This window comes from Xenopus laevis, chromosome 8L (assembly GCF_017654675.1).
Source record: "Xenopus laevis strain J_2021 chromosome 8L, Xenopus_laevis_v10.1, whole genome shotgun sequence".
NCBI classification, from domain to species: Eukaryota; Metazoa; Chordata; class Amphibia; order Anura; family Pipidae; genus Xenopus; species Xenopus laevis.
In genome coordinates this window covers 71,929,123-71,948,481 of record NC_054385.1, presented here as the reverse complement: position 1 = coordinate 71,948,481, position 19,359 = coordinate 71,929,123, and the positions used below count along the sequence as shown (strand labels likewise).

General features: G+C 38.3%; 1 protein-coding gene across 7 annotated transcripts in view; it reads left to right on the top strand.

Moving 5' to 3' along the window:
• actn4.L (actinin alpha 4 L homeolog) overlaps window positions 1–17,843 on the top strand; it is a 41,685-nt gene extending 23,842 nt beyond the window's left edge. For 2 of the 7 annotated variants that reach the window (XM_041572160.1, XM_041572163.1), the window contains exons 2-22: window positions 1,301–1,415; window positions 2,362–2,481; window positions 3,758–3,844; window positions 4,136–4,223; window positions 4,347–4,425; window positions 7,370–7,451; window positions 7,691–7,776; window positions 9,106–9,198; window positions 9,623–9,853; window positions 10,002–10,149; window positions 10,653–10,803; window positions 11,360–11,468; window positions 11,559–11,699; window positions 12,091–12,273; window positions 12,376–12,510; window positions 12,811–12,990; window positions 13,320–13,466; window positions 15,574–15,654; window positions 15,888–15,953; window positions 16,101–16,259; window positions 16,448–17,843. In XM_041572160.1, coding sequence (XP_041428094.1) covers window positions 1,301–1,415; window positions 2,362–2,481; window positions 3,758–3,844; window positions 4,136–4,223; window positions 4,347–4,425; window positions 7,370–7,451; window positions 7,691–7,776; window positions 9,106–9,198; window positions 9,623–9,853; window positions 10,002–10,149; window positions 10,653–10,803; window positions 11,360–11,468; window positions 11,559–11,699; window positions 12,091–12,273; window positions 12,376–12,510; window positions 12,811–12,990; window positions 13,320–13,466; window positions 15,574–15,654; window positions 15,888–15,953; window positions 16,101–16,259; window positions 16,448–16,606 — 2,640 coding nt within the window. In that variant the 3' untranslated portion in view covers window positions 16,607–17,843. 7 annotated transcript variants of the gene reach the window in all.
• Window positions 17,844–19,359: the final 1,516 nt, after the last annotated feature.

The following is a 19,359-nucleotide window of genomic DNA, read 5'->3' as shown; positions in this document are numbered from 1 at the left end:
AAAAAAAAAAAAAGCTTTCTTGGAGTTACGGGCAGAATATCATTGTAGTGAAAACATCCATTGCTTGTACTGAAAGAATTTAATCTGAAAAAAGTTTAAACAGTATAATTTTTCACCACTGCTTTGTATAGTTGTAAATGTATAGTAGAGACGGACCAAACCTATATACTGAGATCCTATTCAATGTTTCTCACACTTGAGTAGCCTTTGTTTCCTAGTAACTGTGCCTCACATATCTGTGCTGAGAAAACTGACTTTGTGATTGGTAGTGATTGCCTTTCTCCTTTTTTTCCCAGCCAAGTGAATGGCTGCCCCCATGGCTACACAGCATCTTGTTTATATAAACAATACTTTTCTTTCTGAAGCAAACACACAGCTTTCACCAGTGCATGCTAACAGTATCCAGAAAGCTCTGAATTACGGAAAAGACATCCCCCATAGACATTTTATCCAAATAATCCAAATGTTTAAAAATTGTCTTTTTTATGTAATAATAAAACAGTACCTTGTACTTACTTGATCCAAACTAAGATACAATGAATCCTTATTGCAGGCAAAACCAGCCTTTTGGGTTTATTTAGTGTTTACATGTTTTCTAGTAGACTTAAGGTATGAAGATCCGTATGAAAGATCCATTTTCTGGGAAACCCCAGGTCCCGAGCATTCTGGATAACAGGTCCCATACCTGTACTGTATGTTAATTACTTTAGAACACTAATTTTTTGGTGTTATTGCTCCTAATGTAATTTCCATGTTGACTGAAAAAAGTTAATTACACAACATACATAAACCATATCCTTTGGTAATTGTAAAACAAAGTCAAAAGTTAAACTACATTAAACCAAACACAATTGGAAACCCTAAAACAACTTATATATTAATTGAACATGGCATATATCTGTAGAATAGCTATTAAATACAATACCAAATACCAAGAGCAACAAGTATTGCTCTTAGAAACAGAATTGCTTCTGCCATATCCTCCTTCATGGAAATTCTTAAATATGATTTGATTATTTTCAGTGCTTGTATTAAAACTTATTAGGAGTCTGTATGTTTTTGGTGACTCAGACTCCAGATACCCAAAATTGCTCTTGACACCAACTCCATGATTCCGACCCCACAGCTCTGATTTTGGGCATTTCTTTGTAAGCTCTGCAGGCAATTCCAGATTTTCTTCCCCAGCACAATTGTTTCGGGGCATGATCAGGGAAATTTTTTTTTTTTTTGCTACCTATAAATTCTTAGATTTGGATGTGCATTTACTTTAGTGGTTAATTGATGTTGTGTTCTTTTTCAGACTTTCACAGCATGGTGCAACTCCCATCTAAGAAAGGCCGGCACGCAGATAGAAAATATCGATGAGGATTTCCGAGATGGATTGAAGCTTATGTTACTACTGGAAGTCATCTCCGGTAAGAAGTGATGGCAAAATATATAGGAGTAGTCTGATTTAGTGTGAACAACCACAAACCAATGTCAAGACCTTGGTGCCAGAGCAAAAATTGTTCAAATAAACTTGCATATAGAACAGCACCCTCAGGATTTACAACGACAAACAAATAAATGTGAGCGTGTATTAGTAAAGTTGACGTTTAGTCCCCCACAATGACCATCATGACAAGTCATAATATACGTTTTTTAATGTTAGAGAGGACACGTGAGTAGAACAAAAGGGGCATTAAATATGGAAAGAAAACGGTGGGCATTTTTAAAAGCATATTAAGCAATTTAAAATTGATCATACTGTAGAGTTTGATATATTCAATAAAATTATGACATCACATTTGGTTGCAGATTATTTGCATGAAAAACCTACAACTTGACTGTGGACAACTTAGCTTGCAAAATTCAACAGTCATTTCTACATTTGCCAAGGTGTTGCCCTCCTGTATACAGCTGCATTGTTTGGCGATACCTGCTTAATTTTATCGAATTAAAGCATTTGTTTGCATAATATAAAGCTGCCCATATAAAAGAGTTGGGGAAGCGTGGAATAATATATTACCAGTGAGTTAGTGATGGGTCCTCTACTGCTACCATAGCCAACATCAGCTACCAGCTTAAAAAAAGCCACAAGGTTTACATTTTAACTAGGCTTTTATTTTTCTCAAACTGGTTTAACTGATATAAATACTGGAAATAATTTTTGTGTTTTGTAATCAAGACTGTGAATAACAGTGAAAGGCCCTTTCCTTTGAATTAAGTTGCAGTTCAGTTTGTTAGTTTTGAATAAACTCAGCAACTCGTTATTTTTAAACGAATAGGGCAAACATGAGGCATGGCTAACCTTATAAAATGAATGTCTGTGATCTGTAGATACTGTATGTGTTCTGGACCCCTTTGCCTTTTCATTTACAGGAGAACGGCTGGCCAAGCCAGAGAGAGGCAAGATGAGGGTGCATAAGATCAATAATGTCAATAAAGCCTTGGATTTCATTGCAAGTAAAGGAGTGAAGTTGGTTTCCATTGGAGCAGAAGGTTTGTTACCACTCTGTAAAACTGCAAAAGTTAATGAAATGCAAACAGGCTTGGCCAGATAGTATCTGCCCTTTTGGCTGTATTTGGAGACCTGAATGGCAGTGAGGAAGATGAGCTCTTCTCATTTCTGACTTTATGTTGCATCCATTCATTGGAAAAAAGCATCAACATTAGGTTTTTTCTAGGTAGACCGAATACATGACATCATGGGCAATTTGCATTTAGAGGTCTGCTAGCCTTTTAACCAGCTGTATTGACCTAGAGCAAATAATTAAAACAATACCTTAAAGTTGCACTAAACCTACAATTGTATCTTTAGTTTGTATTTGCCTAATAGAAAAGCAGGAGATGATTCTACTGTTGGAGGGCTTTCCCTGTGTGCCATCCTTGCTTTGTATTTTATAGTATTTGTATTTTATAGTATAGGCAAATTCGTCCATGTATTCAACCACCATCTTTTTACATTCACATAAACTTTTTGCTGAAGTTTAATTTTATGCTAAAGGTAGGAAAACACTGGCAAACTTACGGACAATGACATAAAGAGAAGTTTTGTACATTTTATCCTACATGGCATTTTTAGCAAGAAAAACGTAGTGAATAAACACCCAAAAGCTTACTGTGTGCCCTAAAGCTTTGTTTCTACAAGATTTAGTTTAGAATTTGTTGGACCGGAAAACACACCATCGCACTGTTAAATGTTAAGTTATATAATAAAAGCTATCTGTAAAATTCCTGTGTAAGCCTAATTTACCAAATGTTCGTTAAAATTAGTTAAAAGAAAATGCCAAAGTTAGAAGCAGTAAACTTGCAGCTGTCAGCCTGGAGGCACCACTACCTAGGCAGCCATTAAACAACAGGGAACAGAGAAAGTCGTTCTGATGGCATGCTTTATTGATGATTTACAGGCAAACTGGCACCTGACCGTTTTTGGAACTGCAAATTGATTACAAATTTGGCTTGAGGCACCAAAGCATTGTGTAGAATGGGCTTTACTCAGCTAGGACTCCAGCTGTTGGGGAAAAACAAGTGACTCGCATAATGGAAGAATGTGATCAAACACAGCTAATGCATTATCTGAAATATTCAGTGTTTGTGTTACTAGGGAAACTTTTAAAGCTGTAGATTTTTAGGAATCCTATTCTAAGCTCAATTCAAAAAGATAATGTGTTTTCTCCAGATTTTTAGTAGTTTTATTGTACAGATCTCTGCATTCAAGCTTCTTCTTTTAAGCTGCATACTCCCTAATTTAGTTTTTCTCTGCCCCCCCTTTTAGAAATTGTCGATGGCAATTCAAAGATGACATTAGGAATGATCTGGACAATTATCCTACGGTTTGCCATTCAGGATATATCTGTAGAAGGTAAATTCTCCTGTGTGTTGGCAACATCTCTTCATATTTTGTCATGACAATCAAGTGATTTTATGTCTACATGCTTCAAAACACCATTACATTAAAAAATATAAGCTTTTCTGTAAACCCTGATTCTTTCCCATACATTGAAATAATTTCTAGGGAAACCATAACCAGTGCATATGGTTTGTTGAATCTCTTGATGCTGTCTTCATGCTTTTTAATACATTCTAGTATCTGTTAGAATTTTTGTTCTGTTAGCTGGCATCCCTACTTCAGTTCTCTTTATTACTTCCCTAGAAACCTCCGCTAAGGAAGGACTTCTTTTGTGGTGCCAGAGGAAGACTGCCCCATATAAGAATGTCAATGTGCAGAACTTCCACATCAGGTAGTATTCATTTCCTTTCTTTTAAAATATGGCAACTATGTTGCAGACTTTTGAACAAACGACTTTTAAAACAAGCCTTATAAAGCAACCTCTGACCACACATGTTGTTTTCCTGTTTAATAGCTGGAAGGATGGGCTCGCTTTCAATGCCCTTATCCATAGACATCGCCCAGAACTGATAGAGTATGACAAGTTGAGAAAGGTGAGTGTTAAACTGTGTGCTCTTTTTTTTCTTTTACCTGGCCTGTGTGTAACTTGGTTTAGGTGAAAAAATTGTAATAAAATGATATCGCAATATAATAACACCTGCCTGCTGATCACTCATGGCCTTATTTACTAACATGGGCACAACATTAAAGGGATACTGTCATGAGAAAAAACATTTTTTCCAAAATGAATCCGTTAATAGTGCTGCTCCAGCAGAATTCTGCACTGAAATCCATTTATCAAAAGAGCAAAGAGATTTTTTTATATTCAATTTTGAAATCTGACATGGGGCTAGACATATTGTCAATTTCCCAGCTGCCCCGTCATGTGACTTGTGCTCTGATAAACTTCAATCACTCTTTACTGCTGTACTGCAAGTTGGAGTGATATCACCCCCCTCCCTTCTCCCCCCCAGCAGCCAAACAAAAGAACAATAAGGTAACCAGATAGCAGCTCCCTAAGGCTAAGGGCACACTAGGCGATAGCGCCGCGATTTGACTCGCGGCGACTTTTTGCCGCGACTTTTAATCCGCAATCGCTGTGGAAACTTTGGCGCTGGTGTCTATGGGGAATCGCGAGCGTAAAAACACACGCGGCGATCTTTTTTCTATTGTCGCTCGAAATCGCCTCGCTAGGCGATTTCGAGCGACAATAGAAAAAAGATCGCCGCGTGTGTTTTTACGCTGGCGATTTGACTCGATTCCCCATAGACGCCAGCGCCAAAGTTTCCACAGCGATTGCGGATTAAAAGTCGCGGCGAAAAGTCGCCACGAGTCAAATCGCGGCGCTATCGCCTAGTGTGCCCTTAGCCTAACACAAGATAACAGCTGCCTGGTAGATCTAAGAACAACACTCAATAATAAAAACCCATGTCTCACTGAGACACATTCAGTTACATTGAGAAAGAAAAACAACAGCCTGCCAGAAAGCATTTCTCTCCTAAAGTGCAGGCACTAGTCACATGACCAGGGGCAGCTGGGAAATTGACAAAAAGTTTAGCCCCATGTCAGATTTCAAAATTGAACACATGGCAGGATCCCTTTAAGCAGTACAGTGACCCATAACAACCACTGAGAAATGTGAGGGTTATATTATATAAGAAGCTTGTAGAAAGCAAAATTAATGTTTCCAAAGGCACTTCTTTTTAACCTTCTAGATTTTGCTCATTTGGTAGAACCCAGAAAATTATTTTGCTGTGCTGCATGAGAATCTGGTTTAATCACATTGTGATTTAAGAGAGATGTAGTTCATAACTTTTAGTTTTCAAAGTTTTCATTCTTCCAGAGGGAAACTCACTACATGTGCAATGAACAACAGTATTGATGCAATGTGTTCATTGCACTGGTATTCTAACAACTGTTGATATTTTTGTTGTCTTCTCTTTTGTCATCAAAGCAGAATAGATCATTTTGACTCGTTTCCCCCCCCCCCCCGTTTAAAACCAGAAGTTGTCCTCTTGCATCTATTTCATTATTAATAAACTTGAAAACTTTAAAACTGTGTGCATCTCTGCTTGCATATACACAAAATATTGTGTGCCAATATTGCTTTGTGCAGTACAAAGATCAATTAGCAGTGCAGTTACTAGAAGGAAGTCATCAGACATGTTATCCCTTTTGGTGTGGCATCCTGGAGTTTGCATTGGATGAACATCATATATAACAGTTTTGCTTGGCCCATTCACCCTACACCAGATATGTACCAAGAAAAGTCATGGAATGCTTTTTTCTGCAGTGAAAAATATTTCAATATTGCTATTTTGAATGTTCATGTTTGCTTGCCAACTGTGTTCAAGCAGTTTCACAAGAGGGTTGCCTAAACTGTCGAGCCATCCCCTCTGCTAAAGGCAGTGAATGAAGGGGCTTGGTCTTAAACCAGCAGAACTGCAATCTTAAATACTATGTCCATTTTCTGGTGGACTTGTTCTGCCCATCTGTTACTGTTACTAAAGTTATTTATTTTACTGGCCAGTAAAACTTAATTTGTGTAACATTGGTCTTGTTTACCTTTAAATCAACTTTTAGAATGAACTATAGAATGATTTTCTGAGACAATGTGCAAATGGTTTTAATTTTTTATTATTTGTGGTTTCTGAGTTTTCAACTTTTATTCAGCAGTGTTCAGTTTGCAAGTTCAGCAGTTGCTAGGGCCCACATGACCCTAGAACCAGGCACTGATTTGAGAGACTGGCATATGAATAGGAGATGGCTTAAATAGAAAGATCAGTAATAAAAAGTAGTCATAACAATACATTTCTAGTTTTACAGAGCATTTGTTTTTTAGATGGGGTCAGTGACCCCCATTTGAAATCTGGAAAGAGTCAGAAGAAGAAGGCAAATAATGCAAACACTATAAAAACTAAGGCCAATAGAAAAGTTGCTTAGAATTAGCAATTTTATAACATACTAAAGGTTAAGTGAGGGAAACTATAGGGAAAATTAATATTTATTATGAACTTTATTAGAGCTAATTAATTTCAAATAAATCGCCCCAACACAAATTCTACTTACAGATAGGTGGGATTTGGATTGGATTTAGGATGGGATCCATTAGTTTGAGAGGCAGCTCTGATGCATCTTCTAGGCAAAAGTGGAAACCACCGAACTGTCAGTCAGTCTAACTTCAACTCTTGTATGGAGAGAAAATGAAGAAAGACAGATTGCTAAGAGGGATAGTGAATAATGAATTCAATAATTGAATTATTGTAAATAATGTATAAATGTAACTGACTATATTTATAAAGTTTCTTATTTATGTGTAATGAAGTTTAGATTCAATTTTCATTTTCACTGTAGTTTTCTCTTTAAACGATATACATCCTTTCCAGTTTAGTATGTGTGAATGTATTCATGCTTTCCTATGCATTGCTTATGTCTGTACCTATACCTGCTTTGTTTGTCTTCAGAACAGACTTTTGTTTACCATTGTTTCTCTTTTAGGATGACCCAGTTACTAACCTGAACAATGCTTTTGAAGTAGCAGAAAGATATCTTGACATTCCTAAGATGTTGGATGCTGAAGGTGAGTTGTACGCTCAGTAGGGTCTTCTGTCATAAACAAAGAAAATTGGATTTGGACAATCATTAATTCTTTTACAGCATGTTTGTTCCCGGTCTGTTGGAAACGAGGTGTTTTAATTTTTTTTTTTTTTTTAAATAACATTTTTTCATTGAAAATTTGCAACATTTGACGTGGGTGCAACACCTTACTTTACAGGTTTTTTTTTTTTCCATCTCTCAGTTTATCTCCTTCATTTCCAGACATTGTCAACACTGCTCGTCCTGATGAGAAGGCAATCATGACATACGTGTCCTCTTTCTACCACGCCTTCTCTGGAGCTCAGAAGGTAGCGTTTGTGGAGGGCAGCAGTGCCTCCACCTGTGCCCTATGTCTCCTCAGCATGCCTCGTTTTCTTGCTTTACTTGCAGCTGCCTGGTGTGCTCTCACCTTACTATATGTCTGGATTGAATATTGGGCAGAGATTTTGAGGATTTAGGTTTTTATCCCAGCATGTGCAACAGTCACTATAAGATCAAAGGAATGTTAGATGTGCAGGGAATCCTACAACATTCCAGACATATACATAGGTTAGAGAGGTGCAGATCTAGGACAGGAAACCCCCCTCCTCTGGGTCCTGGCTTGACCTGCTCCCTCTCACTTCCCTGTTTTCCTTTTCTTTTCCCTCTCTCTCTCTGTGCACAGATATTGTGGGCACTCTCAGGCCTGATGAGAAGGCCATAATGACCTACGTTTCCTGCTTCTACCACGCTTTCTCTGGTGCTCAGAAGGTGAGCTGCTGCTTGTTGTATCATTTATGCTGCCTGGAAGTTTCTGCCTATCATCCACCCTTACAGTCTTACAGTGGGAGCAGACATCATATAAACAATTGTTCTGTCAGAGTAAAAAATGATTGTTTTCATGCAAACATGGACACTTCTTAGATTTGTGGCTTCATACTGAGACACCTTGATTGAAACATCTATTGCGTAAATTTAGTAAAATGGATTTAGGTAAACCAGGAAAAAATATAATTGGTCAGGAGAGTAGAACCCTATTATAGCAGGTAGTGATTTTTTTTTTTAACTACACAGCACATTAAAAAATACTGAGTGTACTACGGTCTCAAGTGAACCATCTCAATCATAATTGAGGAAACTAGTTGTTCTGATGGCAGACTTCAGCTGGGTTTATGTTATATCCAGCAGCTGAAATGAGATTTGAGCTTGTCAGTTTTTTTTTTTTGTTTTTTTTGTAAAGAGAATTATATTTTTATATAGCTTTTCAAATTATTTTCAGGGAGGTAAACTACATTTTGAGGCTTATCTGGGTCCTGACCAGTAAGCATAACATTTGTAACCAGTGTCTAGAAATGTAAGTTTAACTTGTCAGCGGTCAGAAGGAATTGTCACTAGCACAAAAAATAAGGTCTGTAACAGACCAACACTGACTTGAGTTTCTGGTGGGCATTTTTGCCCTTTAGACCAAGTAGATTGGTTTTTTGTTGTTTTTTCTAATGTTTCATCTTGGAGGGTCTTGCATATTCTCAAATAAGTTGAAAATATATTCACTTTATATTAGTACAATCACAACCACTAATGAGAAGTGGGTTATATATTCTTTAATGGTTCTTTGCCAAGTGTAATCAGCCTTCTAACTAACCTGTGTTTTTTCATAGGCCGAGACAGCTGCTAACAGAATTTGTAAAGTACTGGCTGTAAATCAAGAAAATGAGCATCTAATGGAGGACTATGAAAAGCTGGCTAGTGATGTAAGTTTTTTGATAATCGTTGTGAACTGATTTTGTTAGGAACAGGGCTCAGAAACAAATCGGGTAAAGGTACATACATTGTTTCCTATTGTTTTTAATTGTCAAATAATGTATTTCTTTTGCAAAGGTCACAATCATTTTATACATATTAAAAACGTAATGTAATGACCGATTATGGGTATGAATTTAAAGTCTGTTTGGTTAAGTAGCATACATCTAGTTGCTAACCTCTTGGTTTTGTGACCTGAGATGATCTCAAAAAGAGTAGTTCAGTGGACTCTAGCAGTGACTGCAATGAAGGATTTTTTTCCATCTTGTTGGAACAGTCCTAATGAGGTTATAGGATACATCATGAACATCTCTTTGTAATAGAAATACAGAGGTGCCATCAAATGTAACAATTTGTTCACAAACTTCTGTCTAGCTTTTGGAGTGGATTAGTCGCACAATCCCCTGGTTGGAGAATCGTGTACCTGAAAAGACTATGCATGACATGCAACAAAAGCTGGAGGATTTCAGAGATTACCGTCGTGTGCACAAACCACCTAAGGTGCAAGAGAAGTGCCAATTAGAGATCAACTTCAACACCCTGCAAACAAAATTGAGGCTCAGCAATCGCCCTGCCTTTATGCCGTCAGAGGGCAAGATGGTTTCGGTGAGAAAGCATTTAAAAAGAAATTGAACACTATCACTGGATTGTTCCATTTTATGTTTTTATGTTTTCTTATTTGGTGTAGTCACATTACAAATAAAAGTTGGTGTGAGGAAGTCTTTTGTCTTACTTGTTTTTTTCTGTCCATTAGGATATTAATAATGGATGGCAGCACTTAGAGCAGGCTGAGAAAGGCTATGAGGAGTGGCTTTTGAATGAAATCAGACGATGGGAGAGGCTGGACCACTTGGCAGAAAAGTTTAGACAGAAAGCCTCCATCCATGAGGCCTGGACAGAAGGTGTGTTCCTGTATATTGTATAAGTAGACAAATCATTGAAGTGCCAGTTATTAATCAATAGTTCCAATAACCTCTAGGGAAGCAAAAAGATGGGGCTGCTAAGCATATCTACAATAGCAAATCTGCACCATCCCCAAATCTCACTCTAACTGATGTGAGCCCCAACTACCACTGCTCCATGCATACAAAATGCAAACTACTCCTGTAGCTGGATAGCACAGCCTTACAGCATTAAAGAAGAGTACCTAAAAAGTCATACATTAAAATACGAATGGCTGGACTAATATAATCGGAAACAATTCTCAGCAGTGATTATTTAATTTGTAGTTCAGACTGAAGAACTCCTAGGGCTAGGACAGTTTACTTTATATCAATGTATTACTTTTTTTTCTGTCAATCTTTTCTGTTTATTGTTCAAGCAACAATTTATAACTTAAACTATTTAATTTTGCTTGATATTTTGCTTGATCAATTCCCTACTCTAACAAATACATTAATTGCAGGCAAGGAGGCAATGCTAAAGCAGAAAGATTATGAAAGTGCCACCCTTGCGGACATAAAGGCACTTATCCGAAAACACGAAGCATTTGAAAGTGACCTTGCAGCCCACCAGGACCGTGTAGAACAAATAGCAGCCATTGCACAAGAATTAAAGTGAGTAGCTCTTCCCGTGTGTGTGTGTGTGTGTGTTTAACAGTACTTCGCTATTAATACAATTTGTCTAAAATAGCTGTTGTTTACAAAAAATAAGCATTATTCACCCATTTGTTTAACTCAAAACTGCATTATTATTAGCTGTATGGTGTGTGTGTGGTGCAAAGAAAAGCACATAGCTAATGGTGTGTGTCTCCTTTTCAATAGAAAATAAACAAAAAGTGAAAAAATTAAGAAAACGTTTTTTGAAGGTTTGCCAATCATTTTTGCAATATGTAGAAAATTCAAGTTTAGGAAGAAACCATCCGATGATAAACTAGTAGCCAAAAGTATTTTTATCAGTGGATGGTTTCTTCCTATATGTGAATGTTCTACATATTGCAAAAAAAAAGCATCTGTGAAATATGAAGTATATCTGACACAGTGTGAGGAGCTTTGCACAGACATGCAGGTTTTCCTGAAAGATATAGAAAAATAATAGCGATTTATTTGTAAATGTGTGTCTATATGAGTTCTATAGAAAAGAGTGCCTTACAGTTTAGATTTGTTTTTCCAGTGAGTTGGATTACTATGACTCCCCCAGCGTCAACGCTCGTTGCCAGAAGATATGCGACCAGTGGGATCTACTGGGCTCCTTAACACACAGCAGGAGAGAAGCCCTAGAGGTTAGGGTTTCTTCTCATATGATCTGTATAACATTTGTAAAAACACTGTAAGTAATGGTTGTGTTCTGATTAATTCTTGTGTGCAAACAGGTAACAGAGAAACAGTTGGAAGCAATTGACCAGCTGTACTTGGAATATGCCAAGCGAGCAGCACCATTCAACAACTGGATGGAAGGAGCTATGGAAGATTTGCAAGATATGTTTATTGTGCACACCATTGAGGAGATTGAGGTGAGCATACATGGCTTAAAGGCAGTGGAGTACAATAGACCCCAGAAGTGGCCAAGGTAGTCCAGACTGCGGTGTCAGTTGTATGGTAGTTTGCCATCCTCACTTCTTCAGCTTAAAACTTTGCTGGCTTCCTCGTATGCAGCCATCAAGGGGGAGCCCTGGCCGATCAAAGCAAGCTACGGCTTAAAGGGATCTTCAAGACATGGATAACAGGGCTGTCGTGTGCAATCTAGTTTTAATCAAATTAGCTGTAAAAAGAAGCACATTTTTAGTTGAAATGGCTAAACTAAATGGGGCTTCATGTGTACAGTGTGTCAAGTTCTAGATAGGATGTAGGATATTTACTTACTTATTTCTTGTATATTGTTAAAATAAGAGCATTTTGTTGCAGGGTCTGATTGCAGCTCATGAGCAGTTCAAGTCCACTCTTCCAGATGCGGACCGCGAGAGAGAAGCCATTCTTGGCATTCAGAGTGAAGCTCAGAAAATTGCGGATTACAACAACATCAAACTAGCCAGTGGGAATCCTTATACATCTGTAACTCCACAAATTATTAACTCAAAATGGGATAAGGTTGGTTACAGATTTCAAGGAGAAACTATAACATTCAGCATCTAATGTTTTTTATTTTTTGAGGGGAAATAACAAGTCTGTCTATGCTGTATACATCTGCAGGTTCAGCTGCTTGTCCCCAAGAGGGACGGTGCATTGAAGGGAGAGCAGGACAAACAGCAGTCAAATGAGCACCTGCGCTTGCAGTTTGCCGGCCTAGCTAATGTGGTAGGACCTTGGTTACAGGCCAAGATGGAGGTAGGTGCATACTGTGGCTTTATGGACTTAACCCAGTCCAAAACAACTTCTTGCATTGTTGCTATGCCCACTAAATGATCTATATTATGCATTGTTACAGTAATGTTTAGGCTTATCTAGAACCACAGATTTAAGCACTAGAGTTCACTTATGTGTTTAAACATGTCTTGTTTTTTTAGATCCATAATGGATAAAAACAGTAAAATGTCAGGCTTCAATTGTGGTCTCTAGCACATTATCTCTGTAACATTGCAATGTTTCTTTGTCAGTGTAATTGAATAATGGCTTTGCTTTCTGCAGGAGATTGGCAGGATTGCTATAGAGATGCATGGTACTCTAGAAGACCAGATGAGCCACCTGAAGCAGTATGAACAGAGTGTCATAAACTACCAGCCCAACATCGACAAACTGGAGCAGCAGCATCAGCTCATCCAGGAAGCGCTGATCTTTGATAACAAGCATACTAACTATACTATGGAGGTTAGAAACATGTATAAAATGGACTTTTATGATCACATTTTTGTGAAATAATGTTTGGTGGCCTTTTCTGTTGTCGGGCCAGGATTTGAGGCAAGGCTACAAAGGCCCAGGTCTAGGGCAGCAGAATTTCAGGGGCGGCATGCCACCAAGCCACATCCAAATTTGATAAGAGCACTGGAGATGGGAGATTTTCAAATCCAGTGCTGAGCTGAACCAGTTAGATGCGCGCACGCAAAGGAAGGACGCGGGGAAGGAGAGGGGGTGACGAGTGAAGCCAGCCTAGGGGCGCTTGATTAGTAAATCTGGGCCTGACTGTTTTATTTTTTCAGCACATCCGCGTAGGCTGGGAACATCTTCTTACTACAATAGCTCGCACAATTAATGAGGTGGAGAACCAGATCCTTACCCGTGATGCCAAGGGTATCAGCCAGGAGCAGATGCATGAATTCCGGGCATCATTCAATCACTTTGATAGGGTAAGAATGACATGGTTGTGGTGGGGCTACAAAGAATAAAAAAAATAGAATCAACTATTTTATATTTTAAGATCTTTATGTACTGTATTGAATGTCAGAGATACAAAATGTATTTTTTTAACTTTGCTTATCTTTATAAACATGGTTTCTATAAACAAGTTATACAGAGAAGATCTTTATAGATCAAACCATATATATATATAGTTAATGTTGTAGGTTGCTTTTTGCAGTGGATAAATAATGTTTTACTTAGGATGGTCATACATTTCTCAATTAAATCATAAGAGATGTAGTTTCATATTGGTTTTGGTGCATGTACAGTGGCACCACAATGCTAACCAATATCCGTGTCTGTTGGTTTGCATATCATGCCTGTCTGGAAAATCTTATCTGCTGATTCACCATATCTGCTATTATATGGACCATTGGCAGATAAGGAAGTGAGCAGGAGCTGCAGCTCATCTAAACTTTCTGTTCTTCTAATTGTTCCAGTATCCAGTTAAATTAGCAGAACAATAAAAGGCAGCCTTTCCTATACGGCCCCTCATACAATCTTTTCGCTAACTGATATTGTACCTGGTTCGCCTGGGTATGGCCACAACACAGTTATTTAATGTGTTTCTGTGTGTTTAGGGGAGGTGTGGGAGTTTGGGAAGAAAACAGTTCCAAAGTATGTTTCGCGCTCCTTTACTAACAAAAGGCAAAAACGTGTGTGAGGTGCCCATTGGTTCTCAATTATTTTCTGTGGCTTAAGAACACATGCTCTGGGCTGCTGGGATTGCCTAATCTTAGGAACAGCTTCAAAATATACATTATAGGTATAATATAAACATCACAGACAGACATCATATCAAAGGCTATTGTGATACAAAGCTCTATAGTTAATATAGGTATGGGTATATAGAATTTAATTAAAAGTAGGGAGGGGGTGTGTGTATGGATGCTGGGTTTTCATTTGGAGGGGTTGAACTTGATGGTCTTTTTTCAACCTAATTTAACTATGTAACAGCTGTAGCATCAGTTTTTATGACACGCCTTTCTGCTTGATGATTACTAATGACCCATATTAAGCTTCTTAACCGCTGCCCAGAGCACACTGAGCATGTGAGTGTCACTGACATTCAAAAGATGGACTAAAAAGATCCAAGATGGCGAGCTCCTGTCAACATCTTTTGAAGGTCTGTCTCATTATTAATGGACTGCCAAACTTCTAAGTTGCTTCAGTAAGTTCTGTACATTAAATACAGCATTTACAGCCATATTCAACCATAGGCTTTAGTTCTTCTTTAAGAAAAGTCCCTCCAAACTTGAGGGAGCAGACAAGAGGCATTTAAGGTAATTAGGCATTATATTAGATCATTGCATACATCTTACAAAACCCCAAAAACTAGCACACGTGGCTTTATACATACTGTCTATAAAACTCATGAAAAAAGACCCAAGAACAACCTGTTGCTGCTTTGCCACCCCTCAATATTATATAATAACTTGCAGGATTTCCAGCTGTATGATCTATTTTTTTTTTTTTAATTTATCCAAATTTTTCTGATACCTGTGTCATTGGCCAGAATACTCAAAAGCAGTTGAGCGCCGCCATTCTATCAGCACTGAGTGCTATCACGCATGTGAATGCTCACAACCAGATGCAAATTACATGTGCATTACATTCAGAAGAACGAGTAACTTTTGTAGCGCCAGTCATATGTACTCTAAATTACATATTGTTCATAATGTATAGAACTTTACTTGCATACCATAGAGGCCTGACTGCTTATAGCGATCAAATATTAACATTTGGAGACAGTTTGCATTTTGTCTTTTTATGTAAAGGTTGAAAGAGTACATTATGCCTAGTTTGGTTATTAGCCACTGTTTTAAACAAGAAATGTAAATGGCAAAATACTACAAATGATATCCCTGCAGAATACATCAATCTTGGCTTTGCTGTGTGACAGATAAAGGATGACGATATTTGATTAGATGTATAAATATGCTCGATTCAGTGTGTTTAGGGGAAGGGTAGGTTGACTTAGTCCATTTGTCGTATGTCCCCAATTCATGTGTGTATCCCCTAATGTATCTTTTCTCTTTGTTCCACTTGTAACAGGATCATACAGGTGCATTGGGACCTGAAGAATTCAAAGCATGTCTGATCAGTCTGGGATATGATGTGGAAAATGACAGACAGGTACAGACCTCCTACACAAAGAAAATTGACATCAACTAACCCTTAATCTGTCTCTCTCTCTCTTTTTCCCTCATACATCTTCTGTCCTTCATTTCTCTCCCTCCTGCTTTCTTCATTTTACATTTATATCTAACATTCATGATAATTTCAACTTCATTTCCAATCCACTGCTGGGCCTGTCACTTTCTCTCCACTTTCTCCTCTGTTTTGTCTGTCACTCTATGCTGGGAAAGAAGAGAATCGGTGCACTGGATGCTGATGACTTTCGTGCTCTCCTTATCTCTACTGGATACAGCTTGGTATGCGCCTCTACTTCTTCTCTGTGATTCTCTACCTTCAGTGCCTCCCACTGGTCTGTCTAGTGCTCTTCCTGTCAATCTCTCCATTCAAAAAAAAAAAATACGCCCTTGACCTTTTTATCCTTTGCTGGGCTCTCTGCATTTTAGGGAGATGCAGAGTTTAACCGGATCATGGCTATCGTTGACCCCAACAACTCTGGCATGGTTACCTTCCAAGCATTCATTGACTTTATGTCCCGAGAGACAACTGACACCGACACAGCTGACCAAGTCATAGCCTCTTTTAAGGTCCTGGCTGGAGATAAAGTAAGTTTTACAAGCATCATTACATCTGTATCCTGGATGTCTTTTATAATCGTAATATCTCTGAGATATGTCTGAGAGTGTTTCAAATTTTTTTTTCTATTTTCAATCGGAGATTGTTCTTTTTGAATCCTTTATTTTATTATGCTATATCCTTTAACATCGCTCCTCTCACTTCCATTCTATTCCAGAATTACATCACTGCAGCAGAGCTGCGTAGAGAACTTCCCCCAGATCAGGCGGAGTACTGCATTGCTCGCATGGCACCCTACCAGGGACCTGACGCAGTGCCTGGAGCACTGGATTATATGTCTTTCTCTACTGCTTTGTATGGCGAGAGCGACTTGTGAGGGAGTCACAGAAAATAGATTAGGGGGCCTTCTCTACAACTGCCCTGTCACTCCCCTCTAGCAACCAGTGCCATTTTGGCAGTAAAGGCAAAGCTATGGAGGTGTGTGGGTGTCACTGGGCTTAAACTTAATCCCCCACCTTCCTCCCCAACAGAAGATGGGGAATCACACTTCCATTATCTTTGCAGGGTGTGAGGAGGATGAGGAGATTTAGCTACTTAACCACAACCCCCTCTGCAAAGTTATCTATGCAATGGCTGAAAGGCCGGGTGATGCTTCTTCCACACACAACTGGCATGTATACTCTGCTTCTGGGTAGTTGCTATTTCTTTGCAACAAGCTCACACAACTCTTTACATACTTCCCTTGGTTATTTATTCCTAGTCCTCTAGCACCCTAGCTTTTATACCCAGGAGTGGTAGATTCTTTACCCCGAGAGGTGTGGGACCCTTATACAACATATTGTCTGCTTGCTTATTTTTTCCCTATTATCACAGTTTGATTTACATCCCTTTACCTCCCTATGTGAGGTCAGTGCAGCATTCTTCTTGTGCAAGAGGGCTCCAAACTGCAGGCAGGGGAGATATCCATAACAAGCATGCTTTACTGAGCTGTCTTATAAACAGCCTTGTATCACCGCCCAGAGATCTGCCTGCAAGAGGCAGCTGGCATAACTAAAGCTAATTTGTCACTCTTAATAGAAGTTACAATTGGGGTGTATGCTGTAAATGAATGGCATTTAGGCCACAAACTGCCTGCTAGCCCTTGCTTGTTTTAAACAGTCATCTTGTTACTACTAATCATTTTGCATGTAGATTAGGATGCTGCTGAAGAGTTACATTCCACATCATCCATTTAAAAATACAGGTCTCTTGTGATTCCTCCCCCCCCCTTTTTCCTGTTTTCCCTAAGGACCAAAAACGATAATGAAATGAATGAAAAGCTGAAGAGGGTTACTTTTTACTTAATTTAGGGGGTTTATGATAAAATATATATATTCACTTAGCAGAACCTATATTTGCAGTTTTTCTTGTCTTTGAACTTAAAAAAAAAAAAATACGAAAAAAACAAAACGTTGCTGACCTATTGATAAGGGAGTCTGTAACAATCTGTGTCCCATCCTTTTTATACTGGCAGCCGTAGCGGAGAGATGTCAGAAATGCAGCATCCAGTTTCTACCATACCTGCTGCTTTGGCATTTCCTGACAGAAGAATAAAAGACATATTTTTAAGATAATTTTTGGTGTCTATTTATCATTTGAATGACATGCACTGTTATTTCCTGTGTATGCTTCCAGCAGCTGATCTATAGGGACGTGTATAGATTCTAGCGGTTACTTTCCCTCAGTCATGTACATCATCATCCACATTCTACTTACAGCTCCTGGTGGGCTTGGCAGGGTATGTTCTCTTCTGGGGTCCCAAAAAATGTCTGTCTTAACGGCTGAAAGTATGTAACTCCTCTGTGAGAAAATACCATATAAATACCTGAAACCTTTGAAACCTTGTGCTTAATTTGTACATCTATTTACTAGAATGCTTGGGGCTTGGAGTTGCTTTGGTAAGGGCTCTATTCAGTTGTTTAAAAAAAAAATGAAGGCCAGGGGTTTCTTAAACTTAGACTCCAAGCTTCCATTTTTCCATTCCATTTAGGGGGTTATTTATGGTTGAGTTGTTTTTTCCACAAAAAATTGAGTTTTCTAGATTTTTTTCAGGTAAAAACCCCAGACCCTGGAAATAGCTGGAATACGAAAATACAGCATCTGAAACCTGTTGAGGTCATGTAGGAATCAATGGCAGAGGTCCCATGAGCCTTCATGATGTTTGAGGTTTTTTCAGTGGGTTTTGCAATAAAACGTGATCAATTCGAGTTTTTTCTCCCAAAAACTCGATCAATTTGAGTATTCAAGTCTTTCACCCTGACTACACTGATTCGAGTTTTTTTCCATTCGAATGTTTTCTTAAATTAGAAACCATTCGTGTTGTGAGTTCATTCGAGTTCTAAAAAAGCTCACAGCTCTAAAATTCAACCTTTGATAAATAACCCCCTAAAATTAAAATGATTAGTTTAGTCCCCTGACCACAATTTAACCTCTACATTGCTGGGTCATCAGTTTTCAACCAATGGCTGAGATGCTGAATTATAATGGCATCACCCAAGGTAACGAATAAGAGAAACTTCCATAGTGCCCATCTTTCCATGAGTTTCCAGTGTGTATGCTTCCCCTTTTCACTGTAATTGGATTATTTTGCCACAATATGTTATTATGCGAACTTGGTACAAAAAGTAATAAAAAAAAATATGAATTTTTTTTTTTTCATTTAAATATGATGCTTTCAGGATAATTGGTTTCCTCACACAAATTACTTGTTAGGAGTTAATATTTTATGCAGGATACTGCCTAGGTATATCCATCCACCTATGAGGCTTTAAGATTTTTATTATTTGTGCCATCATTAATATCCTGAAAATTCTTTTCTGATACCCAGTCCAATGGGTCAAAAAAACCTTATGAATCTTCGTGTGTTTTTTTAAAAGGAGCAACATTTAATTGGTGGTTCTGGACAACATTTATGCCTATATCTTGTGGCACTAGAAACTAAGCTGCATTAATCTGTATTGATGGTAATCAATCCTATTGGGTTTATTTCATGTTTAAATGGTTTTTAGCAGACTTAAGGACTGGTGGTTGAAATGGTATATAAAGTGTTGCAGTGTTGCCCATGATAGCCAGTTGCATTATCCGTGTACT